Source organism: Saimiri boliviensis, chromosome 13, assembly GCF_048565385.1.
Source record: "Saimiri boliviensis isolate mSaiBol1 chromosome 13, mSaiBol1.pri, whole genome shotgun sequence".
NCBI lineage: Eukaryota > Metazoa > Chordata > Mammalia > Primates > Cebidae > Saimiri > Saimiri boliviensis.
Window position 1 is genome coordinate 110,958,312 of NC_133461.1, and position 19,982 is coordinate 110,978,293.

General features: G+C 40.0%; 1 protein-coding gene across 3 annotated transcripts in view; it reads left to right on the top strand.

Moving 5' to 3' along the window:
- The window catches only part of CSMD1 (CUB and Sushi multiple domains 1), a 2,098,967-nt gene that overhangs the window by 1,771,949 nt on the left and 307,036 nt on the right, over positions 1-19,982 (top strand). For all 3 annotated transcript variants that reach the window (XM_003940706.3, XM_074384178.1, XM_074384179.1), the window contains 5 exons: positions 2,295-2,408; positions 4,143-4,238; positions 13,652-13,855; positions 15,074-15,198; positions 15,943-16,039. In XM_003940706.3, coding sequence (XP_003940755.2) covers positions 2,295-2,408; positions 4,143-4,238; positions 13,652-13,855; positions 15,074-15,198; positions 15,943-16,039 — 636 coding nt within the window. The remainder of the gene's footprint in view (positions 1-2,294; positions 2,409-4,142; positions 4,239-13,651; positions 13,856-15,073; positions 15,199-15,942; positions 16,040-19,982) is intronic.

Consider the following 19,982-nt stretch of genomic DNA (forward strand, 5'->3'; position numbering starts at 1 on the left):
GGGAAGTGATAGTAATAAGACAGGTCTTCAGATAACCCAGTTTCTTCTCTGCTCATCCAAAAGCACAGTCAAGAATTCCTTCTAAAACACAAATCTAATTATGTTTGTATCTTGATCAACATTCCCCCTCACTCCTATTGCCTATGACACAAAGTGTTTGCGTTTTAGGGTGGCCTTTGAGGTGCTTGCCACAGGTGTTTGCATTCCATTTCCTCGGTTTTTTCTGCCCCCCGAGTGTTAGCTGAAGTTGACTATTGGCTGCACTTGTCACCTCCCCTGTTTTGCTTTTTGTATTCCATTTGCTGATATAATTTCTTACATTCCATTCTTGCACAAATCCTTCTTGAAGGACACTAGTGATGGTGCCATCCCCACCGTGGAGCACTGACGGTTCCCACCGCTGAAGCCTCATATCCCTTTGTTCTTCTCATTGCATTCTCATGATTTCCAGCAGCAGCACAGACAGCACTGAACAGCTTTTCCCTGTTGGCAATTGAGTTTGCTCACTGGGGCTGCGTGTCGGTGACAGGTTAGAACTCAAAGGAGGCTCCTCAAGGGGAAGGCATTGGGGCCATCTCCAGAATGAGCTGAGTGTTCCTTCAAGATGACTCGACATCTCGTACTCAAAATCCATATTTGTCATGGAAATTATCAAACACGTTAGAGCATGATAGTCCTGGGACAATGTTATTATCAACTTCCCTCCTGCTTCCTTAGTTTCTAGTATGAAGTGAATGTCAGCTAAATATTTCTTGAAAATGGGTAGAAATTATGTATGGATGATTCACTTTTATGACCCACGTTTTTGACCTTCACTGTGATAAAAAGCTAATGAACTTGGGGAGGTGGGAGGTGGGTTAGGATGGTATGAGCAAGATCTGTGGAGAAATTTTTCAGTCCTCTCCCTGTCTCATTTCTGAAAAAAATGTTTTTAGAGGATTTCAACTATTGGGAAAATTCACCTAGCCTGCATGCCTTCTTTGTGTTTTCCTCTGGGAAATTATAAAATCTTAAAAGACAAGTTACATTAGATATGTGTGTATGGATTCAGTTACATAAATGTATGTGTGTTTGTACACACATGGGCACACATACTATTACAGTTAGATTACTTCCGTCCTACGAATATTAACAGTAATTCTTTCCACTGGAATTCTGACACACTCAACTATTGCACACACCTCTGTTTCTTGTTCATAATGGTTTAGAATGATTGTAGTGAAAATCTTACACATAATTAAGAAAAGGATTAGTTGTTCATTGCTTGTAAATATATACCAAATCACAGGTTTTTCTGCATGTTTAAAGGCCTTCTGTATCTTCGGTTTCAGTACACAAGCATTGGTTAAATTTGAAGTCGTAAAGTATGTAGTTACATTTTACTTGGAGGACGTGTGTTCGTACAACTTGCGTAATCTGTAAGATAAATAAAACTGTAGAGTGAAAAACAGCAAGCAGTTCCTATTAGATGCTGCAAAATCAAGTGTGTAAGGCAGTTTTTATGAATATGGCGATGTATCAATATGAATTTGGCATTATAACAGCCTTTTGTGAGGAATTTTAAATTCCTCATTAACTCATCATGGGGCTTGATCTTTTGCTTATTTTTCATTGAATAAAATGTCACTAAATATTTTTAAATATATGGAAGCCTTTACAGATATTCTTTTCTTTTCTTTTCTTCTTCTTCTTCTTTTTTTTTTTTTTTTTTTTTTCTGATGGAGTCTTGCTCTGTCGCCTAGGCTGGAGTGCTCTGGCATAATCTTGGTTCATTGCAACGTCCAACTGCCAGGTTCAAGCGATTCTCCTGCCTTGCCCTCCCAAGTACCTGTGATTACAGGCACCCGCCACCATGCCCTGCTAATTTTTGTATTTTTAGTAGAGCCAGGGTTTCACCATGTTGGCGAGACGAGTCTTAAACTCCTGAACTCAGGGTGATCTATCCGCCTTGGCCTCCCAAAGTGCCAGGTGTGAGTCGCCACACCCAACCCAGATATTCTTAATGTTGTGTTTATTAAAAACAAAAACTTTCCACATTTAATGTTCAAATTTCAAAGAAAACAGTATTTTATTCTTTTATTAAATACCAAAAGTCTAGAAGCAAAGTAAAATAGTTTCATCAACTGAAAAGTTAGAAAGCAGAGAAAATAAGTTATATTTATTTTTTACCAGATTCGAAGGATAATGATCCTTTGGGGCAAATATTAGATATGTAGTAAAACCAAAAAGCTCCATTTAGTTTTCTGAGAGCATCATGTGCCAACATTCCACCTCTTATTTTTCTTATTTTTTAGTGGTTTTTGGACAGTTCGCCTATTTCCAGACGGCCCTGAATGATTTGGCGGAATTGTTTGATGGAACCCATGCACAGGCCAGACTTCTCAGCTCCCTCTCTGGGTCTCATTCAGGTAAGTCTCAAAGAATGTTGCTCTTGATTTAGTTTAGACAGTTGGGGGATTACTATGTAACTTGTCTATGTTTTCTGTTTTGTTTTGATTCATGAGAAATGTAATCACACATATGCACACAAACACACATGAGTCCCTATGAAACATGAGATGCTACTTCACAAATTATTTTTATCCCATTTTTACCCTTAAAATCACATATAGAAGTCTGTCTCCAACAAATGCTGTTTACACCCAATGTCCTTACTTCGAGTTATGAACAGTATTGTTGTTTTAATGTAGCACGATTTAACCTCACTTTTAATTGACAACTTACCCCTCATTTGTACTGATATATTTTCATCATTTACTAAGCAAATTTGGTACTGAGTACATTTACTAAGTAATTGGCCTAGTAATCTATATGCATTACAAGCTTAATTAAGGTTAAGACTTGGTTATTTCCAGCTTTTCACTATTTCATTATTAACTAAAAGTCTTAAGGCCTTTATTTTTTTATTTTCTACTGATGTTCAATGATGGATCTAAGAATGCATCAGTCCGGGCATGGTGGCTCATGACTTTAATCCCAGCACTTTGAGAGGCCAAGGTGGATGGATCACCTGAGGTGAGGAGTTCAAGACCAGCCTGACCAACATGGTGAAATCCCATCTCTCCTAAAAATACAAAAATTAGCCAGGCGTGGTGGTGGTCGTCTGTAATCTCAGGTACTTGGAAGACTAAAGCAGGAGAATCCCTTGAACCTGGGAGACAGAGGTTGTAGTGAGTCGAGATTGCACCACTGCACTCCAGCCTGGGCAGCAGCGCGAGACTGTCTCAAAAAGAAAGAAAATATTAAATGTGTTCATTATTAGTAACACAGTGTCCTCTGAAAAGCTTATGCCAGTTCACACACCTCTCACCAGTGCTTGAGACAGACTCTTCCATATTTTATGTGTACTTTTATTTATTTTTTAATTTTTATTTTATTACTTATTTTTCTGAGATGAAGTCTCACTCTGTTGCCCTGGCTAGAGTACAGTGGCACCATGTTGGCTAACTGAAACCTCCATCTCCCAGGTTCAAGGGATTCTCCTGCCTCAGCCTCCTGAATAGCTGGGATTACAGGCATGCATCACTACACCTGGCTAATTTTCGTATTTTTAATAGAGACAGGTTTCCCCATGATGGCAAGGCTGATCTGAAACTCCTGGCCTCAAGTGATCTGCCATCTTTGGCCTCCCGAAGTGTTGGGATTATAAGTGAGCCACTGCACCCAGCCTATAGTACTTTTAGAGGCTAAAATTATACTTCAGAAGGCCTTTTCTGAATCCTTTAATTTTTAAAAACATCTGCTTTGGATTCATTACTTTTTAAAAAATTTAAGTAAAATTATTTTAATTTTAACTAAAATCAGATTAAGGTGATTCTGAGCAAATGGTTCACCATTTACTTCTGTCTCCTGTATTATCATATAGGGCAACCATTAGTGCTTTCTTCAATGGAAACAAAAAATTCAGTAATGATTACAATATATTTTAATCAAATGCACTGTCTATTCATGCCTAGGCCAGAGTTTTTAAATCTTTATGAAAACAACATATTTGTGTCTTAAACCAGAAAGTGAAAATGTTTTAAAAGTTCAAAGAATAAATGTGAAATTTCCAGTTTATTACCATTATCCAAAATACTATTATCTTACACAGTGCTATGCATTTTCTGAATCCCATTTATTATCTCTGTTTTCATTTCTAGGTGAAACGTTGCCCTTGGCTACGTCAAATCAAATTTTGCTCCGATTCAGTGCAAAGAGCGGCGCCTCTGCCAGGGGCTTCCACTTCGTTTACCAAGGTAAAGCCTCTCCACGTGTCACTGTGGTCTTTCCTAACACCGCACACAGTGCTCTTCTCAGACACGGCACTCAAAGCATCTCAGTTGCATTTTTGTAATATTTAAGGAGCTGAAGGTGTTCCTATGTTTATAATAAGATTATTTAATAAAAATATCACAGTTTTAGGCTGGGCTTGGTGGCTGACACCTGTTATTCCAACACTTTGGGAGGCAAAGATGGGTGGATTACCTGAGGTCAGGAGTTCAAGACCAGCCTGGCCAACATGGTGAAGCCCCATCTCTACTAAACATACATAATTATCTGGGCACTTGGTGCATGCCTGTAATCTAATCCCAGCTACTTGGAAGGCTGAGGCAGGAGAATCTCTTGGACCCGGGAGGCTGAGGTTGCAGTGAGCTGAGATTGTGCCATTGCACTCAAGCCTGGGCAAAAATAGCAAAACTCTACTAAAAAAAAAAAAAAAAAAAAAATCAGAGTTTTTTTTGACAGTTGAAACTGATATTTCTACTACAAAGACACAATAATATCTCATTTACTAGGCAGTGTAAGGGAATACATATTGATCATATTACCTTTCCATAGCTCTTCACATCTTGTAAGATGACTTTAAATACAATATTTTATCTAATTAAGTATTTTGTAATAGTTTAGATCTTAGTAACAATATATGAAATAGGTTTAAAATGCATTATACAATTTTACATTTTATTATAAATAGTAAGCTTAAAGGGCAATTTGACAAACCAAAGCAAAAAACAAAATATCACTCATGCATTTCTTATCCTAATTAAATGCCTATTTTATTCTGTGTATGTTTTATTAACTTTTGGCACTTTTACCCCTTTATTTTTTTATTTAAGCCTTATTTAAAATATTTGATATTGCTCAAAGATTCTGGAAAGTAAGGAATTTTCTGCTAACATAGTTTACTTTTGTTTTGCGTATTAATTATGTGAATTTGAGAAAATTACCATGTAGACTGTTCATATACTTTTGGAAGCTTGAAGTAAGTCTTTGGGTGGAACTTGTCCTGAATGTAATGACTGAGACATGAAAGAAACGATCATGTTGGGAGATAAACTCTGTGTTCAGAATTAAGGGGCAGTACTTAGTTTTCTAGGTCTCAGTTTTGCTGGAGGCTAGAGATACCACTGGCCACTCTCAGATTTTTTCTTCAGAAACAGAGGAAAATCTTTTCCTAGCAATGGTTTCATTCCTTTAATAACGATTCCTTTGGAAAACATTACTGTTACTATTATATTTTTCAAAAAAAATGTGAAGTATAACAGGGTCATATTATTTATAAATCATTTCTAAGTATCTCACATTGAAAAATTCATGACCTCAAAACAGTTGAGTATAAAAAACCTTTCAGTTTTCACCAATTAGGTAAGTTAAAGGGTAATGGGAAGAGAATGAGGATGATGCCTAACAGTTAACCAGGAGACAAAGATCTCTCTGATCCTGTGTAAGTGGCCATTGAACGAATGGAGATGCTAATGCATTAAAAGGAGTTATGTTGTTATAAGTTACATCTTTTATTAAAATATAAATAATCACCCAGTATTTTCTTGAAAATGGAGTTTATTAGAGAATGGCTTGTTGAAGCATCCTGTCACTTACTACTACTAGTTTTATTTAAATAAATTCTATCTGACTTTGCAAGAACAGAATCATGTTTAGACCGAAGTTTGTGAGATGTGTAAAGACACTGGGCTACCTAAACATTTTTTCTCCAGGAAATACTCCATTGATTGACCTTGTCTTCCTTTACAAGGAGCTTTCTTTGTTTTTTGATAAAGATTATAAAATACATCATATCATTAGATAACATACTGCATGCAAATACCCTGATACCTTATATTCGAACACTGTCCTTTGAAGGCATGTATTTTAAAAATCATGCTTATTTAAAGTAATACATTATCACTAACATGTCAAAGATAGAGAAAAGTAGAAAAGAACATCATTTATGGAAGAAATTTGTTTCCCTTGTGCTCAAGAATATATAATGATTCTAGCATCCTTAATATTTTATAAAATTCTATTATGCCTCCTTCTCTTGCTTTGTTCCCACTAGTGTGCTTATGGAAAAAAATTGATGTCTTTTATCAAAACTAAGTTATTTTGGAATTAAAGAACTAAAATAAATGCAACTTACAAATGGCTCAGTAGCAATAACTTTTTAATACATATGAAAAGTTAAATTGAACATTGCTTCTTGAGACAGTAGTTACATTGAAGCCTAAAATTATTGGAACTCTATTGTATAAAAACTTTCTGAATACTGCTTTCACATACCACTTACAGCTTCATTCTTCCGTAAATTATTACAGCTTCAAATTGCACAGAGACTTTATGATGTCTATGGTTATAGGATATCTAACCCCTGTTAACAGACACAGTTCTGTTATAAAGAGCTGCCGGGGACTGCAGTGAAACATGTTAGCAGCAGCGTCAGGGTGCAAAAATTGTGAGTGTGACTCCAGACACACACAGATCATGGTCTCTAGCCCGCTGCTGTCCACCTCTCCGCGTCATTCTGGTTTATGATGTCAAGACATGATTGATGATGATGTTACCATCTTTCTGAACTTGTGAAGAAATGTTAGTATACAGGCTTTCTAATGCACTGTTCTAGTTAACCTACGCATTTGCTGGGTTTTTGTTTGTTTTCCACACTGCTTGGGGTTAGAAGGGTACATTTGGAAAGTTTGAGAGAAGATGTGAGTTAGGTCATGGGGCACTGCAGAGAAGGCTGTGGTGAGTGACCTTTTGAATGAAACACTGGATAACCCTTCAGCATGGATGTATCCATGGTGAGCCTGCACTTGGAAGGAGCTTCTCTTTTGTTTGGTATCACTGAATGAACCGGCATGGTCATTATCCACTTTGCCAGGATTGAAGCACTCACCGGTCTCCTGTTATGTAAGGAGTGGCATGGAGACCGAGATCAGTGACCTTCTATTACCAGCCTGTTGCAGTGATAATGGAGCAGTTTGCAGCTGTGGCTCAGGTAGGAGTCCTGCCAGCCCAACCTTTCATCCCCGTCTGAATCAGCAACCACTTCCTCAGCTGTGATATAATCAGATAGAATTTAGAAGCAAAAGCTATGGTGAAGCTGGTATGAAAAGAAATCTCATTATTTCCCTCCCAAAGTACAAGAGTATCTGTAATGGTTTTGTTACCAGAAAGGGGTCCCATTCCAGACCACAAGAGAGGGTTCTTGGATCTCTCACAAGAAAGAATTGGGGGTGAGTCCATAGAGTAAAGTGAAAGTTAGTTTATTAGGAAAGTAGAGGAATAAAGAATGGCTATTCCATAGAGCAGCGGCATGGGCCACTCAGCTGCTTATACTTGCTGTTATTTCTTGATCAGATGCTAAATGAGGAGCGGATTATTCATGAATTTTCTGGAAAAGGGGTAGGCAATTCCTGGAACTGAGGGTTTCTCCTCTTTTTAGACCCTTTAGGGTAACTTCCTGACATTGCCATGGCATTTGTAAATTGTCATGGCACTGATGGGAGTGTCTTTCGGCATGCTAATATATTATAATTAGCATATAGTGAGCAGTGAGGACAACCAGAGGTCACTTTAGTCACCATCTTGGTTTTGGTGGATTTTGACCCGCTTCTTTACAGCATCCTTCTTTCATCAAGGTCTTTGTGACCTGTACCCTGTGCTCACCTCCTGTCTCATCTTGTGATGGAGAACACCTGACCTCCTGGGAATTTAGCCCAGCAGGTCTCAGGCTCATTTTTACTTAGCCCCTGTTGAAGATGGAGTCAGTCTGGATCAAATACCTCTGACAGTGTTAATATCTTAACTCTCAACCATGATTAGATTTTTTCCTTGCATAAGCAAGCTTTCTTGCCGACGTAGGAGATACATAATTCTTGGTTTTAAATGTTGAACATGTTCAGCTTTGTACCTTTGCTTTTTGACATCATGCAGAAAGTGTTTTATACCTGTTTCTTAGCTCCCGGGAATTCCCTGAGTGTTCCCAGTGGAGGGGACTCCTGTAGCCTTCCCTCTGCCTTCTGAGTTCCCTGGCCTTGTACCACCAAGCAGGGACCAGCAGAACCTGCATGATTGGCTGTGGTTATACACGTTTAGGGAGCCTTGCCATTTCACAGAAAATAAGTTAAACCGAAAGTCAACATAGTCTTAGGACAACACAGAAGCCACACATCACACAACCCGATTCTTAGTAAGTCCAGCACAGCCTGCTGCTACCAGGATGAGAAGAGGCCATTGATTCTTTGCTATTCAGTAATTACGTTGCGTTTAGAGACTTCGCTTTGGCTGGTATTTCTTGTCTTTCAACATTAGAATCAATCTTCACGACAACAGAGGCCAAGGGAGGCAAAGCCTACTTCTTCTCTTCCTTCCCGCTTCCCCGAGGCGCCTGTGGATTTAAGGCCGGGCGGTCACAGCTGCCAGCCCCCCTTGTCTTCTCCCGCACCCCTCGGGTGAACCTTCCTGGTGGAGAGTACCTCCTCGGTTCCGCTTTCGTCGATTGCCTTGTGTTTTTGAGTGGCTGTTTTCATCAAGAGCCTGCTTCTCTTACTTGGTTCAATGTAGAATTCAGTGCTGCTTTCATTTCCTTCCAGATAACATACTAACACCAAAATTAGTAAACTGTAGGGATTTCCTGTGCCTTTCAAAGAGAAAAGGAAACCTTATTTGTATATTGAACCTCCGCTGCGGTGCCCAGCTTATAAATGTCAGTTGGCCAGGACGTTTTCTTTCCAAGTCATGTTTTCGGCGTCACCGTCTCTAACCTGGGTTCTTCTTTCCCAGGCTCCTCACCTGAAGCAGCACCTGCCTCCTAGGCCCAGGAGCTCAAGGCTTTTTTTCTTCCAGGGTCTTCTCCTGGAAAGACTTGGTCTGTTTAGCTTTTGTGGAAATACAGTTAGTTAGGCCAGGCATGGTGGCTCACGCCTGTTGTCCAAGCAGAGGCCAAGGCCAGCAGATTGTCTGTGCTTAGGCGTTCGAGACCAGCCTGGCCAACACGGTGAAACCCTATCTCTACGAAAAATACAAAAAAAAAAAAAAAAAGAAAAAAATGGCTGAGTGTGGTGGCATGTGCCTGTAGTCCCAGCTAATTGGGAGGCTGAGGCAAGAGAATTGCTTGACTCCGGAGGTGGAGGTTGCAGTGAGCCTAGATTGCTCCACTGTACTCCAGCCTGGGCAACAGAATGAGACTTCACCTCACACACACAAAAAATAAATAATAATAATAATCATATGGTCTCCTGAAAATAAACAGAGCTATAAACACAGATTTTTTTTTTCTCTCACAGAAAAAAATGTTTCCTATCCAATAGTTTGGACAGGAAAGATGTAGATTAAGAGTTTATTTACTTGAGGTTTTTTCTGGGCAGGCAGACACATGTTTTGATTGATTTTTCTCTTGGTTTCTTCTTTTAAAATAGTATGAATTTTAAGGTTTAGTTGGTTTTCCATCTCTAAAAACTCATATTTGTATCAAGCACTTCTAAAATGCATACATTGTACAAATAAGAATGAATGTAAAATTTTGCTTGGAATTCAGTGATACATGTTTTAATTCACTGACTAGTAGTGGCTTGTCAAACCTGAATTTTCAACCATGAGAGAGTAATAAACTGCTTCACTTAGGGATTGCAAGTGAATCCTACATTCATTCAGATTGATTTTACTGTTGCTGTGGTTTTCACATCGACTGTAACAGAGGGGCAGTAGAGGAGCAGCACGTATCTGTGGCTTAGAGCATTTGTGGTGTTGACATGATCAGAAAACCTGTGGCACTGGGCTTCCAGCTTTCCCCCTGACAGGGGTGCACACATTCACAGTGCTTCCCGCTTTCAGCACTGCCAAAGCCCCAGAGAGGGACTTCTGTCTCCGAAGAAACACGGGTGTCTGGCCCGAGAAGTCAGTCATTCTGTTGAGCACCCTCTGTTCCAGGCTGACCTCACTCCTGTTCACTTTTCCACTGGGCTGATTTCAGTTTTGCTTCACAGCAGTGTGAAACGTTTACTAAAAGACAGAGAATAATGACGATGGAGAATAGAATTTCTCTCCGATGCTGTCTGAAATGTCCAGGTGAAGGGGCAGAGCCAGAGGACTGGCGGGGAAGAGGGAGAGCGCCGTCCACCTTCCGTCCACCCCTCACCGACATTCCGTGGGGCTGCGATGTCTCAGTCCCACAGCTTTTCCCTGTGCTGCTTTCTCAAATCCTTAAAATTGGTCTCTTCACTTTTCAAACTTCTTCCTCTAAAAAGAAATTTTTGAAATTTTATCTACTTGCAGGTATTATTCATTTATTGTCATTTCCTTGAAAATAGAACAGTGTAAACTTCATGAAGAAAGTTAACAGTGACTTGTGTCCAGATGACTCTTGGTGCTGTATTTCTCCTTATTTTGAGAACTTGAAATGATAATGATACCCTGTATCTCTGAGATACACAGATATTTTGTATAGCTCTCAAATATACAAGTGAAAGGTGCAGTATCTGAAGCCTCTTAGGCAAGTAGAACCTTTTCTACAATAGCAGGCATTTTCTAAGTAATCCAGCATCAGTAGAGAAACTACCACGGGCAATAGTTCTGCATTGTTTAGAAGATCCTTGAGGTGATTGTGGAAGCCTCTGTGGGAGATAGATAGATAGATAGATAGAGAGAAAGAGAGAGAGATGTATATTGCCATTATTCAAGTCTAACTAACAAAATACTCAGACATACAAACACGACAAAAATAATTTCAAATATTTTGTTAAATGGATTGAACATCCCTAGTGTGAATATCCAAAATCCAGAATGCTCCAAAATCTGAAATATTTTGAGCACCAACATGACATCCACAAATGAAAAATTCCACACCTGACCTCACGTGATGGACAGATCACAATAGAAGGTGCTGCCATCACTCACGCACAACATTATTTAAAATATTTTATTTATATTTTGAATACATGCACATTATTTAAAATATTTTATTTATATTTTAAAATATAAAATATTGTATAAAATGGCGGCCTACCAGAAGTTCTCTGCAGTGCCAAAGAGCTGCTTCTGGTGCTTCTTTCCAGGTTACGTAAATCCCTCTGGCTTGGGACCCATTTAAAGGGCAACTTGTTTTATGGGAAACAATTGAGTAGCAGCCAAACCCTGACGACTATTGTTTCATAAAGCAGCTCATCATCTTAGCAAGGGTGAAGCAAGTGTAGGAGCTGTATATTAGACATAAATGAATTTCATGTTTAGACTTGAGTCCCATCCCTAAGATACGTCATTATGTTTATGCAAATATTCCAAAATCTAGAAGAATTTAAAATCTGAAACACCAAACATTTCAGATAAAGGATACTCAACCTGTAATAGAATATTATAGTTATTCTGTATTTCATTTTTAGCTTGGAAAAGAATGATTCTGATAAATCATTAATTATTTTCTACATCAGTGCTCTTAAAAGGTAGACACTTTTATGAATTTTGCCTTCTGATAGAAAATATCTCAACACCGAATTGGAACGTCGTTTAATCAAAACAATCTGCCAATTTCCATGTAACTGCTTCCCCAGCAGCAGTTACCCAAATTATGTCTGTTGTTGTTCTGGTTCAGTGAAAAAATAAATAAATAAAACAGATTCCAGTGTGTTAGAAAAAGCTGTTGGAAGATAAAAGGATTATTTTAAGAGAAAATGAGTACATGAGTACTTTCTGTTAAAGGACTGTGCATTTGGTTCAAGAGATACAAGGACCGGGAAGAATGGAATTCCAGAGACAGTGCCTAAGTACTGTCTTTTTCATTGCAGAGGACAAAAACAAAATATACAACTTTTGAAGTGTGTAACTATTTTCAGAGTTTGCCTGGTGTGGCGGGCCCCTTAGCCAGCTGAAGTATTTTTTCATCTTTATCTCCCACCCCATTTTATAAACAGGACTATCTCCTGTAGGTGGTAATTTCTGCCATACAACCTGAGTAGTTATCTCACCCCCTGTGTCGTACTGATACTCACCTGTCAGTACTCACCATGCAAAGACCACGAGACATACATACATCTTTCCACACGCTTAGGTTTTCACTTGCTGTAGCAATGAAGGCCACCAATTATTATAGAGCCCAGGAAAGTCTCATCAAGAGAGAACTGGAGAGACTTTTTTTAAAATTATTTTTTATTATTATTTTTTTAACTTTTTTAGAGACAGAGTCTCAATCTGCCGCCCAGGCTGAAGTACAGTGTGATTCTCCTGCCTCAGCCTCCCGAGTATCTGGGATTATAGGTGCCTGTCACCACACCTGGCTAATTTTGTGTGTTTTTAGTAGAGACAGGATTTCACCATGTTGGCCAGGCTGCTCTCGAACTCCTGACCTCAGGTGATCTGCCCGCCTCGGCCCCCCGAAGTACTGGGATTACAGGCGTGAACCACCATGTGCTCACCAGAGCTTGTTAATAGATTTGGGCTTATCCTAGGGGACCGAAAGCAACTTGATTGCCCTTGGAACTGGTGTTCTCACTGGAAAATGTACCCTCTTAACTTTCACCGCCATGCTGTAGACGATCTCCAGGACATACTCCCTTTAGGTAACGGAAACGTTATACCTGTCAAACAGTAACTTCCCATTTTCCTGTTCCCCAGCCCCCGGTAGCTCCCATTGTGAATCTCTCTGGTTCTTTGAGTTCTACTACTTTAGATATCCCTGGATAAGTAGAATCATAAAGTATTTGTCCTTCTGTGACTGGCTGATTTCATGTAGCATGATGTCCTCAAGTTTCATCTGTCTTATTACAAATAACAGGATTTTCTTCTCTTTCAAGGCTATATCGTATTCCACGGAGTATCTACTCCATGTTTTCTTTACCTCTTCATCTGATGATGGTCATTCAGGTTGTTTGCATGTCTTGACTGTTTTGAAGAATGCTACAGTGAACATGAGAGTACAGACATTTCTTTGGGATCCCAGTTTAAATTCCTTTAGAGAAGTATACACAATTAGGAATGCTGGATCGATGGTACTTTTATTTTTAGATTGTTATTGCATCACAGTGGCCATATTATAACCAATCCTTCATTTGGTAGCTTTTTCTCATTAGGCTCAGAGACCTGTGAGGAAAAGCACATGTTCGTCATCTCATCATCACTAGCAGGATGATTAAATTTAATCACCTGAATGTTCGTCAGTCCTCGTAAGGCACTGAGTCTTTTTATGCCATTTTCCTTATCTGAAATGACCCTGAGGTGGTCTGAGAATGAAGGGCTGCTGGCAAAGTGCTCCTCAAATCCTTCTCTATAGCGACTTTGGAGTCCTGATTAACTTCTGTGTCTGCAGCAGCTCTCCTTGGTCCCACCTTAGACCCACTTTGCACACGATGTCCCGGCTTGCTGATGGAGATACAGACCCCTGTGCTCTGTGTTTTGCTCCTAGCTGTTCCTCGGACCAGTGACACGCAGTGCAGCTCAGTCCCCGAGCCCAGATACGGAAGGAGAATTGGTTCTGAGTTCTCAGCAGGCTCCATCGTCCGATTCGAGTGTAACCCGGGATACCTGCTTCAGGGTTCCACGGCGCTCCACTGCCAGTCTGTGCCCAACGCCTTGGCACAGTGGAACGACACCATCCCCAGCTGTGTGGGTAAGCGGTGTCCCTAAGCAGCGCTCTTGGGCACGGGGCTGCTCACCAGAACTACACGTCTGTGCCAAAGCCTTTCCTGTTCTGTTCGGGCTATGTACATCCATCCAGCTCATGACCTATATAAAGGGCAATTTGTTTCATGGGAAATAATTGAGTTAGTAGCTAAACCCTAAAAAGTATTGTGTTTCATAAAACAACTCATCATCTTAACAAAGATAAGGCATGTTTTCCTCCATATTTCTGAAGTACACACCAACTCTAAAGTCACGGGTATAGGACATAATTTCGTGTTGGTAAAAAATCATTATCATGTTGATTTGCCGTATTACTTGTGTAATATCCTTTTAATAAATTGGTGCTGATGAATGTTTGAAAAGTAATAGGTAAATGCAGCCTGAATAACAATGACCCTGTTGGTTATAGTTTACTTGCTTCATTTTGTGTGGAAAACTGTAGCACGATTATGATTAGCACTTGAATGATTTGTACATTTTAAGTGCCTCTTCTTCTGAATTTGCTCATAAATACCATTAATATCATTTGGAGATTCGTGTCTGCATGGAGAAGAGAAGACTCTGCCAAGTTCCTTAAATTACAGTAGGTAAATTATTCTAAATAGAATTCACTTTGGAGATCCCGTGATTAGATGCCATCCCTTCTTGGAAAACTTGAATAGATTTATTTATAGACTCAAGATCTGTAACTTAGTAGCATAACAGGTAATAATCAATTATATTGCTAATTTCAAAGAGAATATACTAAATTTTTCCTAGGCTCAAAATGCAATTTAACGGCCGGGTGCGGTGGCTCAAGCCTGTAATCCCAGCACTTTGGGAGGCCGAGGCGGGTGGATCACGAGGTGGAGAGATCGAGACCATCCTGGTCAACATGGTGAAACCCCGTCTCTACTAAAAATACAAAAAAAAATTAGCTGGGCATGGTGTTGCGTGCCTGAAATCCCATCTACTCAGGAGGCTGAGGCAGGAGAATTGCCTGAACCCAGGAGGCGGAGGTTGCGGTGAGCCGAGATCGCGCCATTGCACTCCAGCCTGGGTAACAAGAGCGAAACTCCGTCTCAAAAAAAAAAAAATGCAATTTACCATATAGTTAATGTACATTTTCTCTTACTGTCTGATCATACAGCCAAAGAAAACCACATGCCGTGTCAATGCTGTCCCCCTGGCACTTTACTTCAATACATATGGTTCTGTTTTTTAGTACCATGCAGTGGCAATTTCACTCAACGAAGAGGGACAATCCTGTCCCCTGGCTACCCTGAGCCATACGGCAACAACCTGAACTGCGTATGGAAGATCATCGTTACGGAGGGCTCGGGAATTCAGGTGAGTCCTTCAAGTCCAGGGTCTACCACAGGCTCAGCCAGGGTCTGTGGTTCCTTCTTTCATTCTTTTGTTCTTTCTTTCTTTCCTTCTCTTTTTTTTAACCTTCTTTTTTCCTTTTATATTGGTTATTTAAAATATATATCCTCTGTTTCTCTTACTATTTCTACAAAATATTTATAATCATTTTTCTACATTTTGAATACACAATCAATTTTTTAGAATAAAAAATATCAAAAGTACCATTTGTAGAAATTGTCTTTTCTGCCGGGCACAGTGGCTCATGCCTATAATCCCAGCATTTTGGAAGGCCGGGGCAGGCCAATCACTTGAAGTCGGGAGTTTGAGACCAGCCTGGCCAGCATGGTGAAACTTCATCTCTACTAAAAATAGAAAAACTAGCAGGGCATGGTGGGGGGCACCTGTAATCCCAGCTACTTGGGAGGCTGAGGCAAGAGAATCACTTGAACCTGGGAGGCAGAGGTTGCAGTGAGCTGAGATTGCAGCACTGTACTTGAGCCTGGGAAACAGAGCAAGCCTCCATCTAAAAAAGAAAAAGAAAAATTGTTTTTTTATGTTTTTTTTAAAAAAATGTGTCCATATATACACATACCTACCTACCTACCTACATACATACATACATACATACATACAAACCTTAATCGTGAAAAGCCCCAGTACCCCATCTGGTTGGACTAATTTTGTTAAGCCAAAAATAAATATTAACTTCATGTTATGGTTTGGTAGATTCAAGTGATCAGTTTTGCCACGGAGCAGAACTGGGACTCCCTTGAGATCCATGATGGTGGGGATGTGACCGCGCCCAGACTGGGAAGCTTCTCAGGTAAGATGGAACCAATTCCCTCACCTTTGTTTGTGACTCAGAATCTGCAAACAGCAGGAAAACAACATAAATAAGAACAAACTCTCCATATAGACATGTTCCTACACAACTCTTCTATCTCCATAATGGGGTTGCTCTGGTGTTGAAAGCGTTTGAGTAAGACCATCAAGAAACAGGTGAGAAAAAAGAAAACTGTGTTCCCTATGAGCAGGAAACCGATCTGAAAGCGTCAGGCAGGACAGCTTTGACTGTGCGTTGATTATGGCAGGTTCTCAGGCTGGCCATGGATAGCAGAAGCCAGGAATAATAATGTAAGGTAGGCAAGAGGCAGAGTTAGGAAACAGTTCTCAGCTCTTAAAATGCACAGCCTGACGTTAAGCGATCTAGGAGAATCACACTGAGCGTGTGGGCTCCGCTGGTCCTGAGATTCTACCCTACGCACATGTAGCCAGACAGGAAACTGTAGTCCACTGCAAGTCCGCCCTCTCTTACTCTTTCTGGCACCCCCAACTCTCATGAATGCGCCTGTCTTGAAGATTCTCTTCCAAAAGCCTCGCAAGTCTTCCCTTCCCACTGCCCTGGAGCGTCATTCAGGTCTCCATTTCACTCTTGTTTAGCAGGGTATCCTGCCTCCAGTTGTATGACGCTGCTCTCTTTCACTCTGTGTTGTAGTAGGCTTAGGGCTTAAACTCCGTAAGTGGGAGAAAACTCCATGAGTAGAAGAGCAGTGATGATGATCAATACTGTGATCATCACCCTGGTCATGGCCGTCCTCTCAATCGCCTGCAGTTCCTGAACCTTTACCTTGCCACATTATGAATGTGTCTCAACATGAATGCTTAATTTTATCTTGAATATGGCTGGGCACAGTGGCTCACGCCTGTAATCCCAGCGCTTTGGGAGGCTGAGGTGGGCGGTTTACTTGAGATCAAGAGATGGCGACCAGCCTGGCCAACAAGGCAAAACCTCCTCTCTACTAATTAGCCAATTTGGCAACACCAACTAAGTTCTAGGAGATGTTTGTTATCTCTGTTTTACCAGTGAAGAACAAAGATTAGATACTTGAGAACGCTAACGATTTCACAGAAAAAGTAATATTTTCCCTGCGTCCCCTCTTGTCTGCAATACCTGACTGACTCCTATCCCACTCTTCTGAATTTGTTTATCCCTACAGCAAAGGGAGGCTGGAATTCTTTTTCCCCCTAACTGTGAACATGTCTTCAGTAAACATTTCCATTCTACTTTTACTCAATAGATTAAAAGAAAAAATAGTGGATAGTGCATCGCCCATTCACAATGTGTGCCAAAGCTTCGATTTGATCACTTCAAATGACTCAGACACCTTATCTCTGGATCTCATCAAATAAAACCGTATTTTTATTTGAGCATGGCCATCTAAGGTGTTGGGCAATACATCGCCAATCTCCCTCTTACTGTTATTTATCACTCACAATCTCTGTTTGTCTGCCTGTGTGCTATTTATACTTTTGGGACTTTTATTTCAAATAGCCCATTACAGTCCTTAAAAGCTGGAACTCAAGGCCCATCTCCCTCTTTCTGACCACCTAGGTTTTGCAGTAGTTTAATTTAGCAGGTGATTTCTTAAAGTACCTGCTAGATATCAGGCACTGTGTTTGTTGTTAGGAATAAAAGGTAAGGCCTCTGTCATTTAAACATCATCACCACCACCACCAAGAGTTAAAGTCTACCCAGATGCCAAATTTAATGTAATTATATGAATACTACTTGGTAAATAGAAAGCATTACATGTAGGTGTTGGGTGTTATAGGAGGGAAAAAACCTCCTTTAAAAAATCTATTTTTAAAGATTTAAGGGAACAAAAAGCTACCTGCGTAAAATTAAAATATCTTAACAGATTAGTAAAACAAAGCTAGACAAATCAGAGAGAGAAGAAATCTTCCAGGTCACAGGAGCCTTGCAGTTCTGTATTCGTTTCTCTACTCTACACTCAAATATTCAATTGTGTTGGCCATTTTTAGGTAAAGTGTTCTTTTATTTTCTAGAGATTTGAGTTTCTTGAGAATCTGTACTAATCTCTGAGTGTCATGTACAGTTCCTAGCAGCTATCATGCCTTTTATGAATTCAGTTGGTAATGCAGTTCTGACACTGATGACCTGGAGTCAGCATGGAGTTCACGCACTTGACGCTGAAGGCATGCTTCTCCACAGGACTCTCTTCTGATGCCAGCTGCAAGCTTGAGGCTCCCAGGCCACCTGCACTCTGACCACTGCCTTCATATTTGGGGGTTCCATGGTCCCTTCAGTTTTTGATAGTTCCCTAGAGTACCTCACTGAACTTGAGAAAGCAATGGACTTATACATATGATTAAGGTTATATTATAAAGGAGACAAATCAGGACCGGCCGAATGAAGAGACTCATACGGTGACATCTGGAAAGGTCCCAAACAGGAAGCCTCCGTGTCCTCGGGAACTCAGCACATAGAAGTGCATTATTATCTGTGCTTTAGTGCCAGAGTTTTTATAGGGTTTTGCTTACATAGGCAAGATGGATTGATTTTTTGACTACAGGGTTGATCTTAACCTCCAGCCCCTTCCCTGCCCAGAGTTTGGGAGGTTGGGCTGATGTCTTGGCTCAGAGCCTCAACCTTCTATTCATATTATTAATTTTTCCAGCCCCCATCCTGAGTTATCATAACCATAATCATCATCACAGTCGCTGTAAACAGTGTGGTGTGAAAAGCTCCTCCTTGGACAGCAAAGCCACTCCTGCCACCTGGAAATTCCAAGGGCTAGAGTTTCCCTCCCGGATATCAGGGACAAAGACCAGAAAAATTCTTTGTTACACAACAACTATATATGAATGATGTGAGCAGAATTCACACTATTATTTTGTCTTTTCGTATTTCTGAAATGTAACGTATACAAGGAATAAAAATACTCATGAAAAAATACCCAGAAAATACAGGTGTGTGTTCCACAATCTTTTTGTATTTTCTTACCATCTTTTGTTTTTATCACAATGTTTTAGGATACATTTGGCTTAAGTGAATGCGGTGGCACATGTCTGTAATCTCAGCACTTTATGTGCTCAAGGTGGGAGATTTGCATGAGCTGAGGAGTTTGAGACCAGCCTGGGCAGCATGACAAAACACCATCTCTGTAATTTTTCTTTAAGTTTACCAGGCATGCACCTGTAGTCCCAGCTACTTGGGAGGTTGCGGTGGGACCATTGCTTGAACCTGGGAGGCAGAGTTTGCAGTGAGCCAAGATTATGCCACTGCACTCCAGCCTGGGCGACAGAGTGAGACTCCATCTTCAAAAAAAAAAAAAAAAATTCTTCTCATACAAATAACTGTGGAATATTTAACTTGTTGCTTTCAACTTCCTTAGGAGAAAAATGCAAAGGTGTAAATGTTTTAGAAAACTAAAATAAAATATAAATGAACAAATAACACTACTCTCAAAGAAAAAATTTTTAATAAGTATTATATGAAGATGTATATCCAGTTTAAAATAATGTGATTAGGTCTAATAACATAAAATCATTGTTTTCTATGATCTATACATTAAGAGAGTCAGGCTGATAGAATGTTTTCAAATTCACTTAAATTGAATTTTTTTTTATATCTAAAATTCTGTTAAAGAATATACATCTAGGTACAGTATTGTAAGTGTACAGATTCTGAAGTTAAATAGACCACTCACTTTTCAGTTTAACATTTAAGAGTCTGTATATTTTTGGGAGACCTTGGAGATGTTTCGTACATGAGTGATTTACAGTTGTTCTAAGATGTTTTCACGATTCAAGACAATAGTGTTCTTGTGAATGAGCCTCAACACCCACCCCTCATCCTCATCTCAGTGGCTTTCCATCCTTGTCACCTGTGCCTCTTGTGGGGTAAATCTGGGAAGAACCATGCTCACAAATTAGGAAGGTTTTCCTTTAGGGCCGTGGCCATT